This window comes from Balaenoptera ricei, chromosome 18, assembly GCF_028023285.1.
Source record: "Balaenoptera ricei isolate mBalRic1 chromosome 18, mBalRic1.hap2, whole genome shotgun sequence".
In the NCBI taxonomy this organism is placed as follows: Eukaryota; Metazoa; Chordata; class Mammalia; order Artiodactyla; family Balaenopteridae; genus Balaenoptera; species Balaenoptera ricei.
In genome coordinates, this window is record NC_082656.1 from 72,691,714 (window position 1) to 72,717,799 (window position 26,086).

General features: G+C 39.7%; 2 protein-coding genes across 3 annotated transcripts in view; one reads left to right on the forward strand and one right to left on the reverse strand.

Annotated features, from left to right (window-relative positions):
• Positions 1-26,086, forward strand: part of UBAC2 (UBA domain containing 2) — a 164,891-nt gene that overhangs the window by 68,489 nt on the left and 70,316 nt on the right. The gene's annotated exons all lie outside the window — the stretch shown is intronic.
• GPR183 (G protein-coupled receptor 183) lies at positions 12,626-24,913 on the reverse strand. Its single transcript, XM_059903230.1, has 2 exons — positions 24,840-24,913; positions 12,626-13,726 (listed from the first exon to the last, which is right to left on the reverse strand). Exon 2 carries the CDS (start codon positions 13,706-13,708, stop codon positions 12,626-12,628), a length of 1,083 nt encoding a protein of 360 aa, XP_059759213.1. The 5' UTR covers positions 13,709-13,726; positions 24,840-24,913.

Sequence of the window (26,086 nt, forward strand, 5' to 3'; positions counted from 1 at the left end):
TTACCTAATTGACCCCTCTCTCAACTTAGTGCTTTTAGGAACAAAATCTTACTCTCTTTTATTAAAGCTCCCTCAGCGTGGAGCAGCTGGGAGACGGCATGGAGCAGTGAAAAGAGGGTTCTTGAACACCAGAGAGACCTGGCTGCAACGGAAATTTTGATCTGCCACATGCTAGTTACTTCAATTTTTCTTTTGTACTAATGCCCTTTCCTTTCTTCTTCTTTTTTTTTTTTTAAATTATATTTTATTTATTTATTTTGGCTGCGCTGGGACTTAGTTGCGGCACGCGGGATCTTCCTTGCAGCACGCGGGCTTCTTAGTTGCAGCATGCGGGATCTAGTTCCCCGACCAGGGATCAAACCTGGGTCCCCTGCATTGGGAACATGGAGTCTTACCCACTGGACCACCAGGGAAGTCCTTAATGCCCTTTCCTTTCTTTTCTTTTCTCTTCCTTCTTCTTTTTTTTTTTTGTAAGTCACCTCAAAGCTGTTACAAGAAAAATGTAAAAAATGAATTTCAAATTTGAGTTCAATGATATGTTTAAAGGATTGAAATGTTGTAGATTTATAAAATCATTCCCAGGATCTTACCTAAAGAAAAACATATAATCCATTCATTCTTATATTCTCAGAATAGCTCTTTTCTTAACCAAAAAGTTCTCAAACTTCCCATCAGTTTAGTTTCCGGGTGTCTAATGCTGGGTGTCTGATGTCATGCATCAGGAATCAGCACACGCCATGCCTGTCCAGGCACTCTGCCCACACACTGATGTCACTGTAACCCTCTGTACGGTGGGAACTGTCGTCTCCTTTGAGGAAACAGGCTCAGAAACCTTGAGCACCATTTTCTGTAAAGTGACGAAAGAAAAATCATGATGATATTAGAAGATGCATAAGGAAAAGAAGTGGCTTCTGTTACTTCACTTGTGCATTTGACATTGTCTAAGGAATGATTAGAAATGATCAAGATATTAGTAATGTTTGAAGCCCAGTGTCTTCCAAATCAAATTAAGTGGCCTAAATAGTGAGTTTCTTACCCTTGGAGATTGCTGGTTGATTGTGAAAGGAGACTCAGGTTTTTTACACTGCAGGGATTTCATTGATAGTTTCAGTGGCCAGAGCATCTTTCCAGGGAACGGATTTAATGTACTGTATATCGTTTGAAAGACTTTGTAAGCTGTCGTCAGAAGGTATGTAAAGCCACACGATCAGTGATTTTATATTTGAATGTGAAGGGCAGCGATACAGTTACCCTAAACCAGAGTTTTCTCAGCCTCAGCTGGCGCTTTTGGCCGCACAGTTCTTTGCCGTGGGGGACTGTCCTTTGCATCGTGGGATGTTGAGTAACACCCCTGGCCTCTGCCCCAGATGCCTGTAGCACCCCAGCCCAGTCATGACAGCTAAAAACGTCTCCAGGTAGTGCCAGATGACATTTGGGGCGCAAGATTACCCCTGATGGAGGGCCACTGACCTAAACTAAGCTCTTACAGAGCTTATCACCTGTTTTGAAATCCCATACCATGCATGGTGGTGGGTGGTAAATAGAACCTTGAAAAGAGTTGGCGCACACCCTTGAGGAGCCAATGACCTATGAAGCTTGAGATCTTTTGACTAGGTAGAATATTTCTAGTACTTGACTGAAATAGCTTTGGTTGAGGCTGTTGTTAGTAAAAATTTGTTTCAAAGAAGTTTAACATCTGTTTTCATTTCTGCTTTTGTAAGTTGCTTTGCTACTCAATTCCTGTATTTTAGCTGTCTTCCTCTTAGGACTTAAAATATTTGAGTATATGTCAAAATTTCCAGTTTGGTAGGAAATATGTTTTATTCAAACAGAAGTGAAAATGTTAATAACTTTAACTTAGGATAGGATGGTGAAAAGTTTAATGTTGTTAATCAGGCTAGATGACAGCAGAGTAGATAATACTGAAGGGAACTCAAAGTCTGGTTCTATTCAAAATTCACTTCCTGTTTTTTTTTTTTAATCATTGGTTGGAAAGTTGCCCTTATGAAAGATTTTAGATTCAGATCATTGTATTATTCAAAGAAAAAAAATTCAAAATGCTAACCACGCCTTGGTAACCATAGCAAAATATACAACACACAAAAATAATCTCATACCTATCTTAGGGTTGAATTTTTTTGTATATGGTATATGTTGGGTTCTGAAGTATCTAATTTGCTTCTGTTATCTGAGATCAAAGGAAAAGAGGCTTTCTCAGTTACAAGACACAGGCATGCCTGTTAGTTGAAGTAATAGAACCGACTCTGGCTTCTTTAGCAGAAAGGAGGTTTATTATTAAAGTAGTTCAGAGACTATTTGGGAGGGCAAAGATCCAGTCTTGGATGCAATAAAACCATAATTAATACTTAAATTTATCCCCTCCCATAAGCTGATGTTGTTTGCCTATTTAATGTTTAATGTTGGCTTATAGAACATAAGATTCATGAGGGTACCTTGATCTTTATTGTTTTCAGCTCTCACATGCTGGTACCTAGAACAGTACCTAGCTCATAGTAGGCCCTTAATAAATATTTTTTGTGTAAATAAGTTACTAGACAGAGAATATGTTCGTTAGTATCAGCAACAACATGGAGAAAAAATACAGTGGTGTTGAAATGTTAATATTATACATTCTATTGGGAGGGTTTTTTTTGGCAGCAAAACTTATTCTTTTTCTTTAGTTATCTTGACAAATAAATATTGAACAACTATTTTGTACCATAGAGCCCTGTTTTACATATGTTCCTGATTTAAATGAACATCCACAGCAGTCTTGCAAGAGTAGATATTGATATGGTTGTATCCTTTGTGAGAAAGTGGAGGCTCTGAGAATTGATCGAATCATCAGGGTCACGGCTATTTAAGCGGCAGAGCCTAGATTGAAATTCATGCCTCTCTGACTTTTAGCACAGACATGCCCCTCTGTGCAACACAACCTCAATGCCGCTTTCTTTTTTTTTTTAGGTAAAAAAAAGTCTAGTTAATGGTCACCTGTTCATTCCATTAGAAAGTAATTTGAGTATATAGACTCATCAAACTGAGGCTTCCTATTTGGATTTTCAGCTACAGTGTCACAAATGTTTATAAAAGTAAATGTTAGTCTCTAAAGACAATGTTTATGATTACATTCAAATTTTGCTGCTAAAATGAGAAGTACAAAAATAATCCCCCATGGAATGGTATCTGAAGAAGCACTATGAAGTACTCCAGTTATTTAGCTCTTAATATTCATTTTAATTTAATAGACAGAAAAAAATCTATGCTGTTTCTCTTCAGAGCTTCGAGTGCTGCCACTGTGTTTTATACTTTTTAAAAAAATTCTGAAATAATTCAGGCCTTATAGGACAGTTACAGGAATAGGACCCTAAACCCAGATGCCCTAGTTATTAATGTTTTTTACGTTTACTTTATCATTTTCTCTCTATGTACACATGGTATTTTTTCTGAATCATTTGAGAGCAAGTTGGAGATGTAATGCCCCTTTACCCCTGAATACATCAGTATGTATTACCATAAAATTGGCAATTATCCAGTTTTGTAGCAAAAAAGAAAAAAAAAATCTGGTCCATGGGACATCTCAGAATTACATCTTAGGTTTAGTTGTTATGTCCCTTTACTCTTTAATCTGGAACAGTCCTCATTCTGTCTTTGTCTTTTGTGTTCTTGACATTTTGAAGAGTATAAGTTAGTTACTTTATAGAAGATGGTACTTATTTTAATAATGTGGTAAAATTAAAGATTTTGAAGGAAGCATTAGATGAAAATAATTTGTACTTCCCTTGTTTTTTTTGGTATAACCTGTTAAAGATTTTTATTATGAGAAATTTCAATCACAGAAGCAGAGAGAATAATAAAATGAGCCCTATTACCCAGAATTAATCATTAACATTTTTGCTCCCCTTCCTTATTCTTATTCTATTCCCCTAAAAACTAAATACTTTTAAGCATTTTGCAGCAATTTCTAGACATCGTAATATTCCATATTTAAGTAAGGTCTAAAAAGTAACAACGTTTACTTATATAAACATATTACTTTAACCTAACAAAATTATTTATAATTCCTTAATATTATATACTACCAAAACTATATTCAAATTTCTCCTATATTCATTTTTTCTCTGTGAAAAAGCCCTTTACATTTGGTATTGCATTTGGTTGTGATATCTCTTAAGTTTCTCTCTCTCTTTTTAATTAGACACTCCTTCCTCCCTTTTGGTGGAATACTTTAATATTTTTTATGGTATAGTGAATATGCCTGGATTAGCTTGCTCATTATCTTTTCCAGGGTCCTCTTAGTGTATATCCACATAAAGCAGAGCTTGGAAAGCTGAATGCTGTCTTTCTTAAAGTCCCTCGCATCCAGAGTGCTGCCTGTGATTTAGGTTCTTGTATGGTGCTTGAGTTCAGTGTGAGCTGAGGCAGTAGCATATGAGATGCCCATTTTGCTGGTCCATTTCTACAGACCCAGCAGGGCCCTAGAGGTTACAGTGTTCAGACAACTTCCTGATCTCTAGACTCTGCTGAAATGACGTAATGACTTCCTGATTCCCAGCATCCTGAATGTGGCAGAGGAAGCAGTCTTCATGGTAGACCAGTCTTTATGTGTTGTTCCAGGAGCCTGTTCCTGGACGCAAAGCCTGGATCTGCCCTTCTGGCCCTTTCAGAAATTTCACAAACACCTAGGTCTGTATACTAAATCTTTTTCTGCCCCAAACAGCTTGAGAGGTTTCTATTATCTGTAAGTGAACCTTGGCTGACATAACTGGTAATCAAAAGAACGTTAACTTTTATCTTTGACTCACATGTATATGTACAAAGCAACATACCTGAATCTGAAACATTCAGATTTGAACTGGGATGTGGTTTAAGGGAAAGGAAGCAGCTCTTTGCCCGTGTGTGTGTGTGTGTGTGTGTGTGTTTATGAAACCCTGACAATCTTTTCATGCAGATTTCTGGTATAACCTGTTCTTTGCTGGTGACTTTGTCACCAAAAGCCACCTCTTACTAGGACTTCTTGTAGGTCCATTGACACTACCCTCCCCTGTGCTCCTAGGATATGAATGTGGCTCCGTGTATCCCATTCCTGTCTTCCCATATGACTTGGGTTGTGCGGCTGACTGGTGAGAGACGGAAAACAGCAGCCGTGTGACCTCCACCTGCCTCTCCCTCTCAGTCCCCTGTGAATCCGTTCCTGAATTTCTGCTTCCACCCCTGATTGTAACAGCAGTATGGGAAATGTGTTGGGGACTGCACTTACCATTTTTTCAAAGTTATTACAGAAAATTTCAAACATACATGATTGCAGAGAGAATAATATAATGACTACCACGTACCCATCACCTTATCAGCATTTTGTCAAACACACCAACTTCCAATAATTTGACAATTGGATCCCTAATGGGACACTTTTTTTTTCGTTCTCTTTTCCATTTTACTATTTGCTTTCTAAATTCTTCAAGGCCAAGACCTACAGTATCTCTCAGCCCTGCCCCTGCCTTCAGTTGACCGGCCTCTCCGTGGCTCTCTCCCCCTGGGGTCTCTCCCTCCTCCCAGGGTCTCCCCTCCCTGGGTCTCTGGGGACCTGAGTGCATGGGTTCAGGCACCATCATAGGCCCCGTCTCAGGTAGAGCCCTTACCCTGTGTTGGGACTCACAACAGGGACTGCATTGGATTATAATATATGATAGACCAATAATATTGTTTGCATTGATTTTTTTTAAACCCTAACACAGGCAGTAACCCCATATATTTTCACTACGTATTAAAAAAAAAGCAGATGTTTCACTGTAGGACTTAATGGGAAAATTGTGGAACTGAAGCTGTAAGAACACATCAAAATGTTACTTTTTTTAGAGTAGGATTAAAACCTTTTGCAGCCTTTGTGTAGTTTCATTCTGACACACTTTTTTTCTTCTCAACCTGCATGGGAAAAATCATTCTTACAAGATATGGGAAGAGAAATAAATGTTCTCACACTCTGAGAAAACTGTTAAAAGCCCATCAAAAATTACTTGAGTTCTTGGTTCAGATCCATTGCGGTAGATACCACGTGAGACGGAAGGTGCTGTGGTTCCTGCCCAGGACTGACTTGCAGTTCACTCAAGTAGACAAGACAGCTGAAGATCACTGTTAACAAGAAGAAGCAACGTAGTAAGTGTGCAAATAGAGAAAGCAGGTCTTTACAATTTGGGGGGAAGATAAACTATTGAAACATCGTATTGTGTATTTTCCCATGTACGGACCCTCTTATACAGTTTCTTCCTTCTAACAATTACAGTGCTGCAGAGATTTCTCTAAGTTTGAAGAGTCTGGATATGCATTATCTGGGATAAATTAAATAAATGAGAGTAGTCCTCTGTGGCTTCCTTGTATGTGGAAGAAAAAGGAAAGTTAGTGGCACTCCTCTTATACTTTCAACAGAAAACTTTCTTTTTGGAAAAGAAATCTTGGCTAATTTAAGTGTCATTCCAGTCTCTGATTTCATGTATTTTCCAGGATTAGTATTTCAGTACTGAGCATGTATTAGTTATCTGTTGCTGCCTAACAAACTACAACACACAAAAATAAAACCTCTCATCCACATACTTGAATAGTACTAATCATAAAGTGTCCTCAACTAACATTTGATGACCTGTAGTCAACATATATTTTTTGAACATTACCTCTACACAAGGTGCTGTGCTCGGAGCTACCCAGAATAGGAAGAAGTAAAAGTCAAGGTCTCTGCCCTGATGGAATTTATGTTTCAGCTGAGGGATATAAGAGTGATGCACGTGAAATAACAGACCATAGGCTGTTTGATGGTTAGCAAAGAGCATACATATTCTGTAGTGCCGTTATTTCGTTGATAAGATAACAGAAATCTAGGGGCTTCCCTGGTGGCGCAGTGGTTGAGAATCTGCCTGCTAATGCAGGGGACACGGGTTCGAGCCCTGGTCTGGGAAGATCCCACATGCCACGGAGCAGCTGGGCCCGTGAGCCACAACTACTGAGCCTGCGCGTCTGGAGCCTGTGCCCCCCAACGGGAGGGGCCGCGATAGTGAAAGGCCCGCGCACCGCGATGAGGAGCGGTCCCCGCACCGCGATGAAGAGTGGCCCCCACTTGCCGTAACTAGAGAAAGCCCTCGCACGAACCGAAGACCCAACACAGCGAAAAATAAATAAATAAATAAATAAAGTAGCTATAAAAAAAAAAAAAAAAAAAAGATAACAGAAATCTAGAAAGGCTGAAAGACTGGACAGAGGTGATGTAGCTGACATGCAGTCAAACCAGAACCAGGTTTCCAGGCCAGTGTATTTTTTCTCTCCCTTTGTTTTCAAGATAATATTTGTTTAAAGTTAAAACTATGTGACATAGGCTGTATGAAAGCCAAATAAGTTGAGGAAAGGGAAGATGGGTGGCTTTGAGTAGTCAAAGGAGAATTAAAGGAGGAGGTATGATTAGACTATGAGTGTAAAGAATAAATGGCAGAAGCAGAATAATCCAACCAGGAGAACCAAATATTTGTTACATTCACAGCACAGCTAGACTATCTTGAAAGGTACATGTTGGGCAGTGGAGGGAAATGAGGTTGCAGAGGCTTGAAAGTGTGGAAGAGGAATTTGGACTTCATGTGGTAGACCATGGGGAAATACTCTCAGTCCTAGAGCGTGAAATGACACGATGAAACTGGGATTAAGGAAGATTATGTTTGTTTGCCAGGAGAACTGCATCGTGTGTGCATTTTTCTTTTCTCACACTCATTGTATTGGTCAGTTGCATTCTAAGTAGGTTAAACACTGTGTTGATCAGAGGCTAGCCTGTGTGTGGCCACAATTAACCCTGAAATCTCAGTGGCTGAATACATAAATGCATTTCTTATTTGCGCTACTCGGCCAACACAGGTGGATAGGGTACAGGGGTGGGGAGTTCTCCATTTACTCATTCAGGGACCCAGGCTGACAAAGGTCCCACCACTTAGAACCTCGCTGGTCGCTGTGGCAGGAGAGAAGAACAGTATGGAAGATCCCTCGCTGCTCTCCAGAGCTCCAGCCTGGAAGTGAGTGACCTATATCATTTTTGCCCCCAACCCATTGGCCAGAGGTAGTCATGTGCACCCCCAAAGGGAAGTTGAGGATATTCGAGCAGTAAGTGTCTCTTCCAAGGCTCTCTGAGGACCTGGGCATATAATTCTACTTGCTTAAGAGAGACAATGTAGTGATTAAGAGTGACAGACCCTGGAGCCGGACTGCCAGAGTCTAGAGCCTGTCTCTCCACTTACTAGCTGTGTGGATCTGGGCAATTTACTGAACTTCTCTGGAGCATAATTTCCTCATCTGTAAAACAAGGATAGTAATGGGACAAGCCTCACAGAATTATTGTGAGGCTTGATTATATATAAAGTGCTTAGAGCATTATGCCATGTAATTGTTAGGAATTATTTAGTATTGCTGTTATTATTCATCTGCTGGCTTCCACTATAGCACCTGAAAGGAAGGCTAAAGTTTCTGACTCCGGTTGAGGGGACCAGTGAGAAAGAAGTTGTAGTAATTTAGGTGTGTGATGCCAACATCCGGACTAGGATGATGATTTGGGACAAAGAAAAGACGGGCAAGAGTGAGTGCAAGAGGAGAAAACCCAAGCAGGGTTCACTGGCCAAATACCGTGGATGAGAGAGGATGATCAGGGGTGGGTGACTGAGAGAATGGAGCTTGAGTTTGCCGAGAAATCAGGGGGCCCCTGCGGAGAAAGACGATAAGCTGGAAGTCCAATGTGGTGATGGGAAGTGTCTGAGGCCTGGGAAGCCACCGGAAGTGGAGGAATGGAGCCGTCTCTTAATGAACATGTTTCTGTAGGAGGTGACATGCTCGTGCTCCAAGTCCGGCTACAGGCACTGGGGCCAGTGCCTGTAGTACACTGGATTGAGTCCCCAGCTCCACATCTCCGTGGCCTGGCACTCCAGTTTCCTCATCAGCAAAATGGAGAAAAAGTTATACCCACCTCTTAAGGTAATGAGGATTAAATGAGATAATGCCTGTCAGGTGCTTGAAAAAGTGGCACATAGAAAACGGTCAGTAATCATTCCTTCTCAGCTAATTGAGCTTTTAGTTGAGTAGAAATTTGAGGATTATTTTTTAAGTGACCAGTTCTTTAGAGTTTAACGTAAAACAAGCTTCCAGTGACATCGGTTCTCATGAGTGCCTTTAGTCTTCCCTGGATTCAAAAGAATGGGCTGTGTTGTCACCAGATCAGCTCTTCATTTTTTCACTCTTACCTGAATAGTCAACGAGCAAATGTTTTTAGCTTTGCAAAGAATAACAAATTACAGTGGGCTAAGAGTGACCAAAATAGACCATTTTAAAGGCTAATTTAAGGTCAATGCTTCCTCTTTTAAAATTGCCTGGTACTTTTTACTGATTGGTAGGAGTCACTGCCATTGCCTCTTGAAATATAAAATTGTTTTCAAGCAGAACATATTTCTGTATCTAGATTTAAATTGGCTTCTTGGGAAATTAGTTCTATTCTTTAATATGTCTAGTTTATATTGCAGGGTCTTAGAGGGTCTTTGTCTTCAATTACACAATTACATATTCTCTAGCATATGTAATTAAGCATTTAGAGTGTTTCTTTTCATTTCATTGAAAAATTAAGAACTTCGCGGATATTTCAGTAGGGCTTTAGTATTTTGTTAGTAATAGTACAAAGCAGGTGCTATTCAATTAGATGGATGTCTGAGAGCCTTCTGTGGGCGAGGCTCTGTACCACGTGCTGTGTACATAACCTACGACGTTCTCATCCTCAGGGAGCTCATAGCCTGAGTTTGTAATCTACCTACTCTTGGTTATTTGTCCTATTTAAGGGTTAGCTCACCTGCTGGCCTATAACGAAACAAGCCTTGTAATACTTTTTTCAGGATCTGTGTGATTCAGTTCTGTCTTTTTTATGGCTGGGATATGAAGTTAGGGTTACATTCCTGATGCTGCCTCTAATTTACCAGGTACCTTTTCTGAATTTAGGTTTCTTTATAAAGTGTGGGTGATACAATCTGCTCATCCTGTTTCACAGGATTGTGAAAAGGAAGACATTACATAATGCATGGACTATTTTTGTGAATTATTGCACTCTTCATACATACATGATGTCATTTCTAAAATCTAACCTTTACTATTCTATACTATCTATTCTGTACTATCACTGAAGGGTCTACATGTTTATACTGACTCAAATTAAGTAGCTTTGAGAGGTTTTTTTAAATTAATCAAATGATCCTTTTAGAAATAAAAATAAAATTATGGAAGAGGTAAATATGGTTAGCTGCCATATAACTATCAGCTTTCCTAGATGATTTTTCCCAGCTACCTGTTATTATTTAAAATTGTTAATAATATATCACCTGACTGATGGAGAAAATATTTATAGGTTGTGATTTTCAAATAATGTATTATATATAAGGCCACCTCCTTATTTCTGTAACAGAACACAAAATTATACAGCATTGTCCCTGTTCTCCAAGTTTACCTACTCCTGAGGGAAATGCATGGGAAATAAACCTAAAGCCAACTAATACTACAAGACACTGGGAGGGTGCCCCAAGGCCGTGTGTGAACAGTGGCTTCATGAATGAAATAGGAAGTAAGGTCCTTTTGAAGGAGAGCAAATAGCTGAGTTGACTAGAGTACAGACCTTATTTTTTTAAAGATTAATTGGAAGTAGGTTTAAAGTTTACCTTTTTCGCAGTATGGCTACTGATGATTGGATAAAATCATTTGCGCAGACTTGCGGTATAGTGGAAGAGGGAGGGAGAAAACTACTCAGAAAGGAGCGTGTGTCTGTCATTCCTTTGTCAAGTGACATAGGTATTTACTACCTTGTTTGGAGGATCTTAAGAACTGACCATTAGCACTGAGAGGACGCTCTTATCTGCTATGAAACAGCATGTTGGCTTATACATACAATAGTCTATGCTGGAACATAGTAATAGAGCTAGTGTGCCATAAAGATGATCTGAAATTCAGGAAGCTTTGTTTCTGGTTTTCCTTTAGCAACTTTCACAGTGGTTTCTCTTTTGGGATCCAACTCAAATGACTACATAAGTGCCACCCTGCATAAAATTTAGTGTTTTGCCCTTTTTTCTCCTTCACTTGGAAAAGTTTATTAGATGGAGTGAAGGAAAGGCCCTAAGTTCCTGACTTGCATCCTTGTGGTCTCACCTGTCTCCGTAAGGTGAAACAAGGACCAGTGCCTATTTTTGACAATAGCTTTTTAAGGTCAGCTAGCTATCTATGAAATTAACAAAATACAAATCAGAAAGCACTCAGTAAATGGTGCTGAATCAACCATTAAGATTAGTTTTCTTACAGGATGAAAGTTGAAAATGAGTAAGAGAAGACTTTAAAAGAAAATATTTCCAGGATATAAAGCCTAATAAAAATTTTAAGTATGACTCATGACACAGCATTTCATTTCTTTAGTTCCGTTATCAAACTTGGTATCATTGCTAACATGGATACTGTATTGGGGTAATTTGGGGATTCAATAAAGCAAATTTGAGCTGGCAGATGGGTGACTGTACTTGCAGAGGTCATGCTACTCATAAAAAGGTATTTATTTGAGCAAATATATAATGTTGTAAACAATCCTGGCTACTCTGAAGTGTATGGTTTTGCATTTTACTCCCCATCTTCTTTAGGCAAGCGACAACTACACCCCACTGCTCTTCCTCCCTACCCTTTCTGGTAACCCAGACCACTGAAATACAGATACAGGGTACTGTCAACTTCTGTATAAATAAGAAACCATCCCTTAGGGACCCAAGAAAAACCAAGGCTATTTGTATATTTTTTTATTCTCAAGAAGACTTTAGCAAGTGGTGCCTCCTTCCACATGAAGTCCATGTCCTATTCCTGAGCAGTGACCCTTGAATGCTATGCTGGCTGTTTGGGAAGAGCTTTCATTGCATTCGTCACCATCATCATTATAATGTTGCTGTCCAAAATCTGTCTACTGCTAATTTTATCCTCCCTGTAACTTTTGCTGAGAGTTGACAGTGAGCATTGAAGGACATACTCATAATTTTGTAGCATCCAGCTCTTTATTCCAAAAGAGTTTTTTGAAACAAAAATTTATGACTCAGAACAAAACAAAACAAAAAAACTTATTATCGAGGAGATAAGGTCTAAGATTGAAAGAAACATGAACTGAAGAAATATGTTATCAAAAAAAAGAAAAGAAATATGTTACAATATTAACATTTCTACACTGGCAATATACAATTTTTTTTTTTTTTGCAATATACAATTTTAACAGTCTTTTTTTCTTTTGCCAAATTATTGGCAGGAAATATTAATGATTAAATTTTTCATTAACACAAAACTTTTCTTTCTACACTGTGAGTTATTAAAATACGCTCCCTTTTGGTGTAGTATTTCATTTACAAATTAGAACTTTGCTTAATGTTGTCCTCGAGTGTAAAAAAATGCATATATATCAATTTACTTCCAAGTCGGAGGTGAGAAATAGTGCCCAATGAAAGGAATTTAAAAGAATCCTAATTAGAAGTTAAACAATCATTTTGATTTATAAGAAAAGTCCTGCAAAGTTTGTTATACAGTTTACTTTGCTATAAATCCAAGATTTAATTCCTTTTTACTTTCCATTTAAAGACTTGGAATGTATCATCGTTTGAGTTTCCGTCATTTCACGTGAGTTTTCTTCAGGGGCTGACTTCACGGCACTGGAAATTGATACACTGACTTGACGTTTCAGCATCTTCATGACCTTTCTCTTGTACCCTTTACATGCAAAGAAATATATAAAAGGGTCCATGCAGCAATTGAAGTTCATCAGGCATACTGTAAAGTGCAGAGATATCTGGAATGAATATCTTTGGCTACATTCCAGGAGATCAGGAAAACGAAGCTTCTTAATCATGTGTTGAATAATTGCAACATGATAAGGTGTGAAACAGACAACAAACACAACAATTATAAAAATAATTGTGTTGAGAGCCTTTTTGTTTACACCAGATTTCTCAGTTAATGGGTTTTGTTTGGCAGTTTTAAAGAGCTTGCAACAGATTTGAGAATAGCAGATAAGAATGATTACGAGCGGAAGTACATATCCTATGAAACATGCACCAAGCAGAATCCAGGGAAGAAATTTGGTTTCTTCAAAGTTTGGATATTCCATGCACGTAGTCCTTTCAGCCTCCTGCTTTGACATAGGTTTTATGAGCAGTGGGAGTGTTTGAGCAAATACGAGAATCCATACAAATATGCAAATGCATTTTGCATGTTCAATTCTTTTCATCTTGTTGTACCGCAGGGGGTGCACCACAGCAAAGAACCGGTCAATGCTCAGGCAGGTCATGAAGTTCACGCCTGCGTACGTGTTGATGTAAAACACGAGAGCAGTTATCCTACACAAGGCCTCGCCAATTCTCCAGTCAAAGCCCAGTGCATAGTAGGCCATCCGTGTAGGCAGAGCAGTGGTAAAAAGTATGTCTGAAATCACCAAATTGGTTGAATATAGAGTGGTGGAGTTGATTTTTTTCCTGTTTTGAATAATGACAGTCAAGGCCAACAAGTTTCCCACGAGCCCAATTATGAAGACGATGCTGTAATGCAGAGGCATGAGGATCCTGGCTGTGCGGTGGTGGGCGTAGAGGTCACAGTCGCTTCCCAGAGGAGCTGCAGAGGGGGTAGTAAAGTTGTCCATTTTTATATCCATCAGCAGTGTTCAAGGTCTCTAAAAAAACCAAGAAGGGTGCATTTAATTAAAAGCATATTTAACTAAAAGCAATATAAACTGCCTCCTATAGATCTAACTTTTAAAATTTCAAGATTGATATAATTTTTTAAAATCCGTGATACGTAATGTGGTTACATACCATATAGTAACAGAAAGAACAGAGAATAAAATTTATGTTTTTACTCTCACAATTTGGTGGTTTTGGCAAAGCTCTGGCAAAGGAAATAGAACCATTTAAATAGGGCAAATGTATCTTTGTGACAAGAGGGAATGCACTAACTTTTTAGGCAGAAATTTCCCCTTCCTTTTTCTGAATCATCGTCTGGTTAAGAGTAAAATCATGTAAAGCGCCCCACATTTCAGGAAGCGTAAAACTTTGCTTTTAAATTGAATATCAGTTGGACTTTTTTTTTTTCCGCCAAATGCATATCACTGCCAGGAAATGAAATCAGTCACACATTTATGTAGTGAAACATGAACTTACCACAGTGATCTGATTTGTGTTAACCCAAAAATTATGAGAAACAAGCTAAGGCCTTTGTTAGGTTTTCTTAAAAAAAAAAAAAAAAAGAAAGAAAGAAAGAAAAGAAGACGATGACCACAACAACCAAACAAAAACAAAAAAGAAGAAAAAGAAACAAAAAGGGAAAAAACGTAAGAGCTTCAAGGGGAAACTTTAAAATTAATGCAGATACCCCAGTGATGCATGCAGTATGTGTTCCTACATGTACACACTGTAGGAAGCATTACACATGTGGTGTTCTGTGTTCTGCTTTATTCATTTACCATGTTCATGGATCAGTGTAATCTATATTTTTGTCATATGTGTAGATCTTTTATAGACATTTGATAGATATTCTACAGTATTACAGTGTGTTAATGCATAATTTGCTTACCTACTCCCTTGATGAATATCTGGATTATTTCCAACTCTTTTCTTGTTATAAATAATGTCTAAGATGAAATTTCAAGTCCTAAGTTGAAAAGTGGAAAACTCCTACAATAAAATTCCATATATGAGGTTGAACTTTGATAAAACTAAGGAAGAGAAGAGCAACAAATTCTGTGAAGTTATTTTTAGAAGAAAAATAATTTTCTGATAGGTCTATCTCTATGCACAAATCTGAAAGTCACCAGAGCTGAGGGAAAAGTTCAGTATATGTAGCGATGATGGTACTATATGTTAAAGGAAAGAACCCCATCCCTATCCCTAGCCTTATCAAAGCAGTGACGACAAATCTACATCTCCGACTGCTGTATTAAATGAATTGGAGCTCTGCTAACTTAGTTCTAACCATCTTAAAACAGTGATGCTGACGGACAAGGAGGGTTCTGAGAGGATTGCACTAATGTCATAGGTGTGCATTATCTACAGCGTTGATAGGTTAATCATGAAAATATGGGAATACAACCTAAAGCAAAAGGGAGCAACAAAGGAAGTAGAACTTTTTATTAATCAGGGGAATACAAGAAAGGAGACTGGGAAAAAGCAAAGGATGAGGATGATAGGTAGAAAACACAAAATAAGAGGGTAGGAAATGCGTCACAACAAATGTAAATGGCTTGAACTCACCGATTAGAAGACAGAGACCATCAGTTTGGATCTTTAAAAATCCAGCTGCATGCTGCTTAGAAGAGAGGGAACTCAAAGCGATTTGGGAAGTTTGAAAACCGAGGCACGGGAAGACACACACCAGGCAAACCCCAACCACTGGATAGCCAGAGTAGCAATAGTAACATCAGAAAAAAATAGAGTTCAAGGCACAATCAATATTAATAGGGGTAAAGAAGGTCACTACACAAGTTCAAAAGAACAGTTCACCAAGGACATAAAAAGAATCATGAATTGTACGTGTAACAGCAAAATTTGACAGAATTTAAAGGAGAAATGGTCAATCCACAGCCATAATGGGAGATTTTAACACATTTTTATTAGAATATGACAGGTTAAAAAAAAGATTGACCCAACATGACTTAAAAGCTAACAAAATTTGTGCTGAAAGCACATTAGAATTATTTGCAAATTTAACCACATACTAGATCATGAGAGGTGTCTCAGATTTCTCAGAAAATCATTAGCTAGCAGCTCACATTCCTTGTGAGTAGTACAGTGTAACTAAGTTAGAAATCAAAAATAAAAAGATAAAGGATGCACTTGGAATCTAAAAATATATTTTTCTGAGGAACTCATGGGTTAAGAAATCACAATGCAGAATTTGAAGTGCTTAGAACCAAAGGACAAAAATACTACAAAACTGTGGAATGCAGCTAAAGAGTTAATCCGAGATTGATGCAAAGCCTTGAATGAATTTATTTCTTAAAAAATTGAAAATAGCTAAGTTAAATATACAGCTCAAGAAGCTAGAAAAGAACTGAGTTTACCCCCAAAAAGTAGAATAATAAAATTAATTGGAGATATTAATGAAATAGAAAACAAAACAAACAAAAACCAATAAATATGGACTTTATATTTTGTGCGGGGGTGGGGGGATGGAGTGATTCTTGAAAGGGAAATCGTGTAAATTGCAGTTGTGGAATAAAAGTAGGAAAACTTCATCCAGTTAGTAGGGAAAGGCTTCGCTCGTGTGAGAAGTGGCTTTCAGGAGCCGAAACTGGACATGAGGGAGAGGTGGAAATTCTAGGCACGGGTTGCAGTTTAGGAACAGGCATCAAGAGCTGCCTTTATTTTTCTAATTTTTGTGAAAAAATTTTTTTTCTGAAAATCTCAACATGTAAATTTTATTTCGAGGAGTCTTCCAAAGCAGGTTCCCGGGAACCGCCTTTAAAATACACGGTGGGGAAAAAAATACACCGTGGAATCTGCTAATCCTCCATCTGAATAATAATTATTGTAGAGATTAGGAAAGTTACACTAATGTATGAATCAGAGAATGTGCCATTGCCCACCAGTTGTAAATGCATGCCCAGCTGCTTCACTGAATGAAATAAAGCATCCAGTAGAGTCACAAAAGGCAGTGTTTTCAGAACATTTTAAGTTAAGGAAAAGATGTTTAACACAGTGTTAATTTTAAGTGTGAAAATTTGCAACCAAATCAAATGTCCATCATTAGGGAACTGGTTAAGTATTTTATGGCCATATAGTAGAATACAATGCAGCCACTGAAAATGGCAATGTAGATGCCTATTTCCTGACAGAGAATGATGTTAAGTAAGGAAAGCAGATTCCACAACAGGCCACTTTGCGGGTAGGAAAAGCAACTATTCACACACACACCCCTGCATGGCTATATAGGCCAAGACATAATTCACAAGTACAAGTAATTTTTGAGTTTCATCATATATTCTAAATTTTTAACACCAAACATGAATTGACTATGAAATGAGTAAATAGGTAAATAATTTTTTTTAATCTGAAGAAATCTTTTTTGAAATTGAGCTCTTCTTGCAAAAGCCTTGTCCTCTGACATACTTTTCAAAGCTAGTGCTCTTTATTCAGATTTATGCCTTAGTTTTCGCTAGGTGCCTACCTTAAGTCATGTCTGGAAGAACCGTCCCGGCAGCCCTGCAAGCCAGGTGCTGCCATCACCCACCCACTCTCCACTCGAGGAAACCGCTGTCAGAGAAGGTAGGGGTCATGCTGGATCCTTCTCTCTGCCAGCCTGGCTTCAAGCCTCCTACTCTGTCCAGTCCTCGGCAGGGGCAGCTGCTTCACGCTGCCTTTCAAGAACTGAGAGTTTGTGGTTTCAAAGTGGTCTAGGCTTCAGGGCCATCCTCACCTGTACACAAACAGCCAGGGCACATGTGGCCTAGCCGTTCCAGAGCAGGGAGATGATTCTTCCGGAGGACAACGGGACTCCCACTCCAGGAGAGGTGCCTTCCCAAGTGGGAGGCCAGACGGGTGGACGCTGCGTCATAGAGCCCTGAGGGGGAGACTGGGGAAGGGCTGTTTGCTGCCTGCCACTGCCCCAAGTCTGTCCAAGAAAGGCACTTGCACAACGTGGATGTGAAAAATGGGCTGACCCAGAGGATCTCAGGTAAAGGAGAATCTGGGCTGTTTTGAAATGTGTTCTTTTGGATATTTGGTAACCTCTGGAAGGTTGATTCCATCCGTCAGCAGCTCTAGTGTATTACCTTCGGCGTTACTTGTCCTGTGTTATTAATGCTATAGTTTTAGTCCGTTTTATCTTTTCCAAATTGAGAGGAAACCACTTTCACATACTTGACGGTTGTTATCCCGTTCTTATATCAACCAATCCCAATTTATTATCATCTTCCCTCAGAAATATTCTTTTATCCCTTCCTTTAATCATTTTAGGATTCAGGATTACTTTCCTGAACCTTGACTTAACTCCATTCTTTTATTCAGCAAAAATTGTTTTTAGTGCCTCCTCCATATGCTAGATCCTGGAAATTCAGAAATGATACCTTTTAATGTCTGAGGACCTTAAACTGAAGGATGGATGTTGGGAATGTGCTGTTGTCTGAATGAGGTGTTATCTCAGTATTTGCTATGTTTCTTCTCTCGCCCACACCCGGGCTCTGCTTGCTCTTTGCATTACAGTGCTCCTTTACCAACCTTTGGATTGCAAATTCCCCTTTTAACTGTTTCTAGTCCTTCCTCTTTTAGTCATAACTAAATCCTTTCTTTCCTCCTTTCTTTCTTTCTTTCTTTCTTTCTTTCTTTCTTTCTTTCTTTCTTTCACTATATTTTAAATATTTGTCATAATTATTAGACAACAGCGTCCGACATGGTATTTAGGATAGATATACTGAGTTGTACTTGAAAGTGTTGATACTATGGCTTGTCATTTTATTGCCTTAAGAAAAGCAAAAAGAAATGTTTGTTCTAAATTTTTTTTCCTTAGAATACTTATACCTGTAATAATTATAATTTCCTCATAATGCTTTCTAATGAAAAGATGTACAATGTCCCTAAGTTGTCCTTAGTGCCTCACAGCTGAGAGACAAGAATGAGGATTGCAAGCTTTGCCCTGAGGGCACAGATAGTACCTGGGCTGCGGGAAGTGTGGGTCCTTATTCAGGTTCTACCCAAGGAACTACGGGGCAGCCATCTGTGCCAGTTCTCTTAACATTTTTGTTAATAAGCAAAGGAGGCTATCTCAGGTTTGTCTCTGTAATGCAATATTAATCCTTTTAACTTTACTATTATCCTAACATGTGTAAAACAGCAAGTTCTTCCATAGCAAAATATCCTCCAAAGTATTTTCACTTACATTTTTGAAAGTGCGCCTGTGTGTGCTTTTCTCTAGAATTGATTTCCTCACTAATAGAGTAGCTAGTGTTTCTTAAGACACTATCGTGTCATTTTTGCATAACCAGACATGTTGACATGAACTGTCAAGTTCTCTCTAGCCGCAGAAAGGAAAAAATAAAAGGCCCCCTCAAAACTCATTTATTAGTATTAAAGAAAACTAAGAGCTAATGTGATTTGTACTCTAGAACTGTTTACCCTGGATACCAACTTGGAGGCATTTGTGATTTTTCACAGGGTACTTCTGCAATCCCAATTTACTTGCTTGGATAATGATTTTCTTAGCTTCTATTTGTGGCAGAAACAGAATAAAATCCTCACTATATTCAAAGATTTAGTAAATGCGAGAATACCGGCTTTTAGTGTTTAGCTTTAAGATTCCTGAAATGTCACCTTTACCCCTAATATTTATTCGCTTAATAATCATCAACACTTAAAAATGAGAAGGGGTTAAACTTCTAGTAATTTTGTTTAAATTCAGGCCTTAGCAACGAATTGAATGGGTCAAATCATGCTGACATGATCATTAATAAGAGGTGACTTCTCTGTGAGGCGAAGTCTGCTCAGGACCATGTTTACACATTGAGATGATGTGACTCAAAGTGCCCACAGTGGCCTGCACCAAAGAGGAAGTTCCAGGAGCATGCTCTCAAAAACAACCCGAAGAATGGACGTGCAGATACAAGTGATACGTGTCTGTTGTTAAATGACGAGTGTTGTTGTCTGATCCCATTGTTTGTCTGATTTCTGTTGCTACACTGTCCTTTGGTTATTTTGTTGAAGAGGGGTAAGATTGAGGGAAAATCTCTGGAGTGGGAAAATAAAGTCACTGGGAAAGGAGGGGGCAGAGGAAGACTCCAGGCTCGAAGGAGCAACAAGGATTTGGTCTCCTGGGAAGCAGACGAGCACAGGTGGGTCAGGACAGCAGGCTGAGGCCGTTTACTGCCTTGAGGACAAACATACCCCGTGGAAGAAAGAAATCATTGCTGCCTCCTCCTGTTACCTAGTTTTATACGTATTTGTCAGTTGCTTGAGAAAGCCTCCTTGTTCTTGACGCTGAGCAAACAGGGACATCTGAGTTTGGTCCAGTGTCACACACACCGGGGCCTAGCACTCAACCAGTCGTGTTTCTCACCTGCTTTAAGGTGACTCAACAACCGTCACCTGAGCAGTTGTGTGTCCCACTGGCCTGCAAAATAGGCAGGTGCGAAACAGGCATCCCTGAGGCACAGACGGGCAGTGACCAGCACAGGCCCAGCCTCGCGTCCCTCCACTGGTGCAGTCTGATGGCCGTTCCAGACTACTACACCGCTCTCACCGGCTCTGACAGCCAGCACACACCCCGATAACCTAGTCAAAGAAATCTTCCTGCACTATCAGGTGATTCTTTTTTTTTTTTTTTTTCCCACTAGCTTTGAGTCCTAAGTTGATAGCTGTGTCCAAGATTGATTTTTTGGGAGGCTATATAGGGAAGATTGTCCAGAAAGGTGACCACTGACAGGTGCCCCCACTTTCTCAGATGGAACCTCCCACGTGCCAGAGTGTTTATGTCAGGAGTCGAGTCATCTGTGGTCAGTGTGTCTGAGGGCACCTCTCTTCCCTGTCTCCCAGGGAGCTCGCTTGCTTACATCCTCTGGCTTGTGGAAGGGTGACCCTGCGGCTGACCCCAGGACACAGCCTGGTCCTGCCCACCTCTCAGTAGGTCTGCACAGGGTCATGTGCAGGACGGTGTACAGGGAGCTTCTTCAGAAAAGAAGAAAAAAAAAAACCCAGCATTGGCCCATCTGCACTTTCCTCTTTGTGCCTCAGTGGTGTCCTGAACCCAGTGGGCACCCGCTAAAGACACTTCACCTTCTGTTAACACGTACATTGGAATTGATGGGAAAGTGAAAGGTGCCTGACTTTTGTGTTATCTGGTTAAACACCCACTTGCACATTTGGGGTTTTACATAGTCTGGCTATTTTTCTTTCACCTTTCACTGATTATTTATTCCTTGTGTGGCTTTTGGCAGCTTTAATACTGACTAGGATGGTATGAAAGTCTTCAGAGATGAAGACAGAGGAGGTGGTAGCACTACGGACTTGAAATATATGGCATAATGTTTAGGAACTGGAAGAAAAAAAATAATCCCACCGTAATACTCATTTCAGTGTAAGGAAGACAAATACTGTGTTTCCCTGTGGCATGATTTGACCTGTATGTAGGATAACCAACTGCATAATGTACAAAGACTCCTTATAATGAAGGGCTGAGTCCGTATAATCTTTATCCTCTGAATCCAAAATATTTCTAGAAACAACATGTACCCTTTCTCCTTAAAGTTCAAGGGAGTTTCAAATTTTGATTTTCGTCTCTATTAACCTCATAGAAATTAGTCAGAAACATTAAATATCCTTCTTTTATGGATAAGCAGAATTCGGGAGAGATTCGATCATTTGCTCAGGGTCCCCCCTCAGGACAGTTGCCAAGCCAGGGACCACGCCGGCGGGCAGGCCTCCGTGTCCTCGGCAACCCCTGCCTCCCGCCGGTCCGCAGTTCCTGGGGCTCCAGCCCGCTGGCCCGCGGCCTCTCCTCTGCACGTTCCCTTCTGTCTGTCCGTCCGCCTGTGTGCGTTCTGCTGCCAGTGCTCTGCCTGCCTCAGGCCGCCCTCACTCCTCCGGGGAGTTGCAGCTGCAGCACGCACAGTGCCGTTCAGACGGTGCCGAGGCAAACTGAAAGCCGTCTGTCACGCCATACGGTCTCCTTCGTGCTCGGGGCCTGCTTCCCTCTTCAGCTGGATCTCTAGCCGTCTTCCATCCTGCGACCCCCTGGCTCCGGCCCTACTAGATTGCTTGCTGTCTTTTGATGTCCTGTGTTCTCTCCCAGCTCTGTTCCTTTCTGACCCTCTTCCTTCTCTCTGGAGCCTCCTCTCCCCGGTCCTGCATCCTCAGCTCCTGCTTTCCTTCAGGGCTTCGTTCAGAATCAGCTGCTCCTGGAAGTTTCCCTGGTTTTATCCTCTCCTGCTCCCCCGACAGCACCTCCCCGCCCCCCGCAGAAAGGCAGCGTGGGGTGTCCTCACCGGGGCACTGCCCTCTGTACTGGCATCTGTACTGTTTGTTTTGTTTCTGCTTCCTACTGGCCCGTGAAGTCCTGAGAGTGGGGGCTGTGTTGTTAATTTTGTGCATCTCCAGCTGGCCCATGATTGATGCTCAGTGATTATCCATTAAGGAATAGCAGAATCCCAGCTTTCTTGATCCTCAAAGTTTCTTATCAGACTGCAGGATACGTTTGATTGACAATAGTAACCAGTGTTATTCAGCATAGACTGTGTCCCAGGCACTGCCCTGGGCATCCTATGTATATTCACTCACTGAATCTCACAAAACTTTCCCAAATCCATTACCACTGGTGAAACTGAGGCACAGAGCACTCATGAGGCTTGCCTGAAGACACAGCTGTTAAGTGTCAGGATTTAGTCCAGGCAGTTTGGCTCCAGAAATCACATTCAGTGTAGTATGTTTTAGCCCTAGCGCCTATTTCCAGCATGATCTGATGTTATCGGTAGGAAACAAGTAAAATAGGAAGACATCTCAAAACTTTAACGCATACCAACTCATACACCTATCTCAACCAGCGAGCAGAGATGGGAAGAGGGAGCAGGGAGGGAAGGAGGGAAATATGTTGATATAAATAAGGAATTCATTAGTTTATTTGTAGCGTATTTCAAAGTAAGTAAAAGTTTTGTAAATAAATTTAGATTTTTATCATTTTTAACAAGATTTCTATAAAACAGTTTGAAATTTCCACTGAGAGAAGATGGTGAATACCTAGGATAGCTCTTATGCTGTTAATTTATTTTTATACTGCTATTTAAATATTTGCAGATATTTAACAAAATATTTTTATTCTTCTCTTTGGGCTTTCCAGATACCACAAGGATCTTTGTTACCTCTGTCGTTTTCAGAGGATTTTAACGTGTGTTATTTCATCTTACGTTGAAGCCCACTATTTTACAACCTTCCTGGGAAGCTGGGAAGGATACAGACCCGAGGATACTGCACATGCTCAGCACATACACAACCAGGGCATTTTAACAACTCCAGGAGGCCCCTAACCATAGCAGAGAGAAAACTGTCGCTAGTAAACTCCTTTACTGGATGCTGAGCTCTTTTTTTAGATGTAAACTTCTTAAGGATGATGGCTTTATCTCGTTTTATCCCATAGAGTGTTTCAGAACTGGCCAGCAAGAGATATCTAGTAAATGCCTATGGAAAGCATAAATGAATGAAAGTCATATAGTGACCTGAGTTAATATTTATTCCATTAGATGGCTGGTCATGTTACTGAAAAGCTCTCAGAAGCTAGTTGAAAGTAATTTATAAAAGGAATTCCCGCCACCACATGATAGGTGAACCTTGTGAGTGAGAATGCTTTCTGGAGTGGTGGGCTCTTTGCAGTATTATGTCCAAAAACTATGATTAACCCCCAAGAGAAAACATGCACTGAAATACTAGCAAATGCAAAGTCCAGACAGAAAACACAGATGTATAATCATCCATAGACTCAGTCTTTATGTAAAATATTTTCTAAAGATCTGGAAATAAGTTCAAGAAAAATAATTCCCATAGAAATGATAGGGCAAGGAAACTTTGCGTATCGGATTCATCCTTCCGTGGTTTAATGGGCAGAGGGAGGAGAGAATGCTAACAGGCCGTTTTCCGGCACTTACTGTGAGAGCCAGTGCTGTAAGACCTGGGCAGTATGATTACTCCCCATTTTACAAATGAAGCAGTTGAAGCCTGAGAAGTAACTTGTCCAGAGCCACACAGCTGGTAAATAATGGAGCCCCAGTTCAAGCCTGACTCCAGAGCCCATGCTCTTAACCACTACACTATATTGTACTTAAAGTGAGACCACCCCCCCACCAAAATTAAAAAAAAAACACACCCTCCTTTAGAGGAAGTCTCTGCACAGCTTATATTTTACCAAGTTTCTGTTACCTCCATTCCCAACCTGGACGTAAATACTGGCAATTCACTGCATATAATTCATTGTTTTGTGCTATTTTTTAGGCACACAGAAGTTCTAGAAAAAAATACGGAGATGTGTTTAGTCTTTCTGATCATCAAATAAACATAAAGCAAACAAGAGATGTTCTTTTTTCACTTATTAGATTAATAGTTTATATGTAGAATTAAAATACTCATGTTGGCTGAGAAGCAGTGAGGCCCAGACTGTCACTGGTGGGAGAGTAAATTGGTAAAATGTTTTTGTAAACTGAAAAGTATCCATTTATATCTGAAGTTGTTTTTTTTTTTTTTTAAATGTGTACCCTTTGCCCCAGGAATTCTACTACTGGAATTCTATCCTGAGAAATAATAGAAAGTATAAAAGTAGAGAAATAATAGAAGTATAGGAAAGACGTTTATATACTTACATATATGGTCAAATAGTAACATGTACTAACTCTTTTATTTTAAATTGTGCTGTATAACTTGTTATAAGTACAGTACATTTAAGTGTAGGAATACTCCATTTTAAAATAACTTTGTTCCTTTCCTTCATAAAGTATCCTGAAATACTGGCAGTATTTGATGATTAATATTTGATACTGTTTTTTGTAATTGTGAGTTCACACAGAAGTACAAAGTAAGCCCTGTTTTTTGGCAAAGATCTTTCTGGCATGATCCATTGCTTTCACCCAGCTTAGTATCAGCTTATTAGAACTGCTGGTCACCAGAGAGTCTCAACTATATTAATGATAAAATCTTTGTTAGAAATGTTTATAGCTTTTTGTTGAATAGATTCTTTACCTTTACCTTAAACCTTAATGAGGGCTTCAAAGTTTTTCTTAACTCACAAGACTTTGTTGAAAAAGCAAAATATCTGGTACTTACCTCTTAGTGCCTTGTTGGGACCTCTGTGTGGTAGCAGTCAGTATTCACCCAAACTGAAGTAGGTTAACCTTGGCACGTTGTTTTAAGGGAGATTATGCAGACATCCTTTTATGGTGGTGGCTTTTTTTCTGTCACCCTGTGACTGAGCACAGTAATGATCAGTTAGCCTCATGTGTGCGTGTGCACTTTTTTTTTTTTAATAGGAAGTGAAATTTTTCTGTTAGTGATTTTTTAAAAAAGAGTTATCCAAAAACCCCTTGGAATTTATGAATTTTTGATATCTATGGAACTTTATAAATTTTTCTATAAAGATTTAAGTTTAAAAAAAATCCTTTGGAAGAGACTGAAGCAATAAACCTTAACCAGGAAAAAAAAAAAGAATCATAGTTATTGATGATTCTGTATCCATATTATGTGTAAAGTGTGAGTTTTTAAAGGTTTTAAGGGAAAAAAATGTCAATTTTGACAATTCTGTCTGCCTGGAAACTTGGTGCAGGGAGTAGTTCACTCATTCTGTATCTTATCAACAGCTTAATGAGAAAGAAACAGAAATTTCTGTGGTGAGTGGAGAAAAATGCTCTTTTGCATGTGTACAGTGATTAGTCAGTATTTTCAGGCAGGAGACCAACTGACTGGATCGCTGATTGCGTGGACACATGCATGACAAGGGAAGAGGTGAAGGGGGCGTCCTACAGCTAGAATTGCCTCTCGTGCACAGGATGAAGGAGACCTGTGCTGTTCACCTTCAAGTCTTAATGGACTCAGTTTAAACCAACAGTGTCACATGGCTATCAAAATGCAAATTGATTTGCAGGCTGAAATAATGGAAATATAACTCTCAGAACAAGAGAGATGATCTGGCCATTCCCAGTGAGCTCAGGAGACTGCATTTTACCAGGGCACGGATGACCTTAGAGCATGGGTGGTGAGGGGTCTGGATGCCAGGTCTTAGGAGAAATGATGGGATAAACTGAGCATGTCTGGGCTCGGCAGGGACGTGATCTTTATCCTCACGTGTTAGGAATCTCTCATGGTAAAGGGTTTAGGTTGTGGGTGTCAGTCTTCCTAACTCCAGAGAGTAGAAGGAAGGCCTGTAAGAGGAGGTTACCAGACAGCTTTCAAATCAAAATGTGAAAGTAGATCTTAAAAGTTGAGATCATAAGAAAATGGCATGTTGTCTCTTGTTCAGGTGCTTGCATAAACCGGATGACTATTTTGAGGGATGTTGTAGAGAGAATTGAATCATT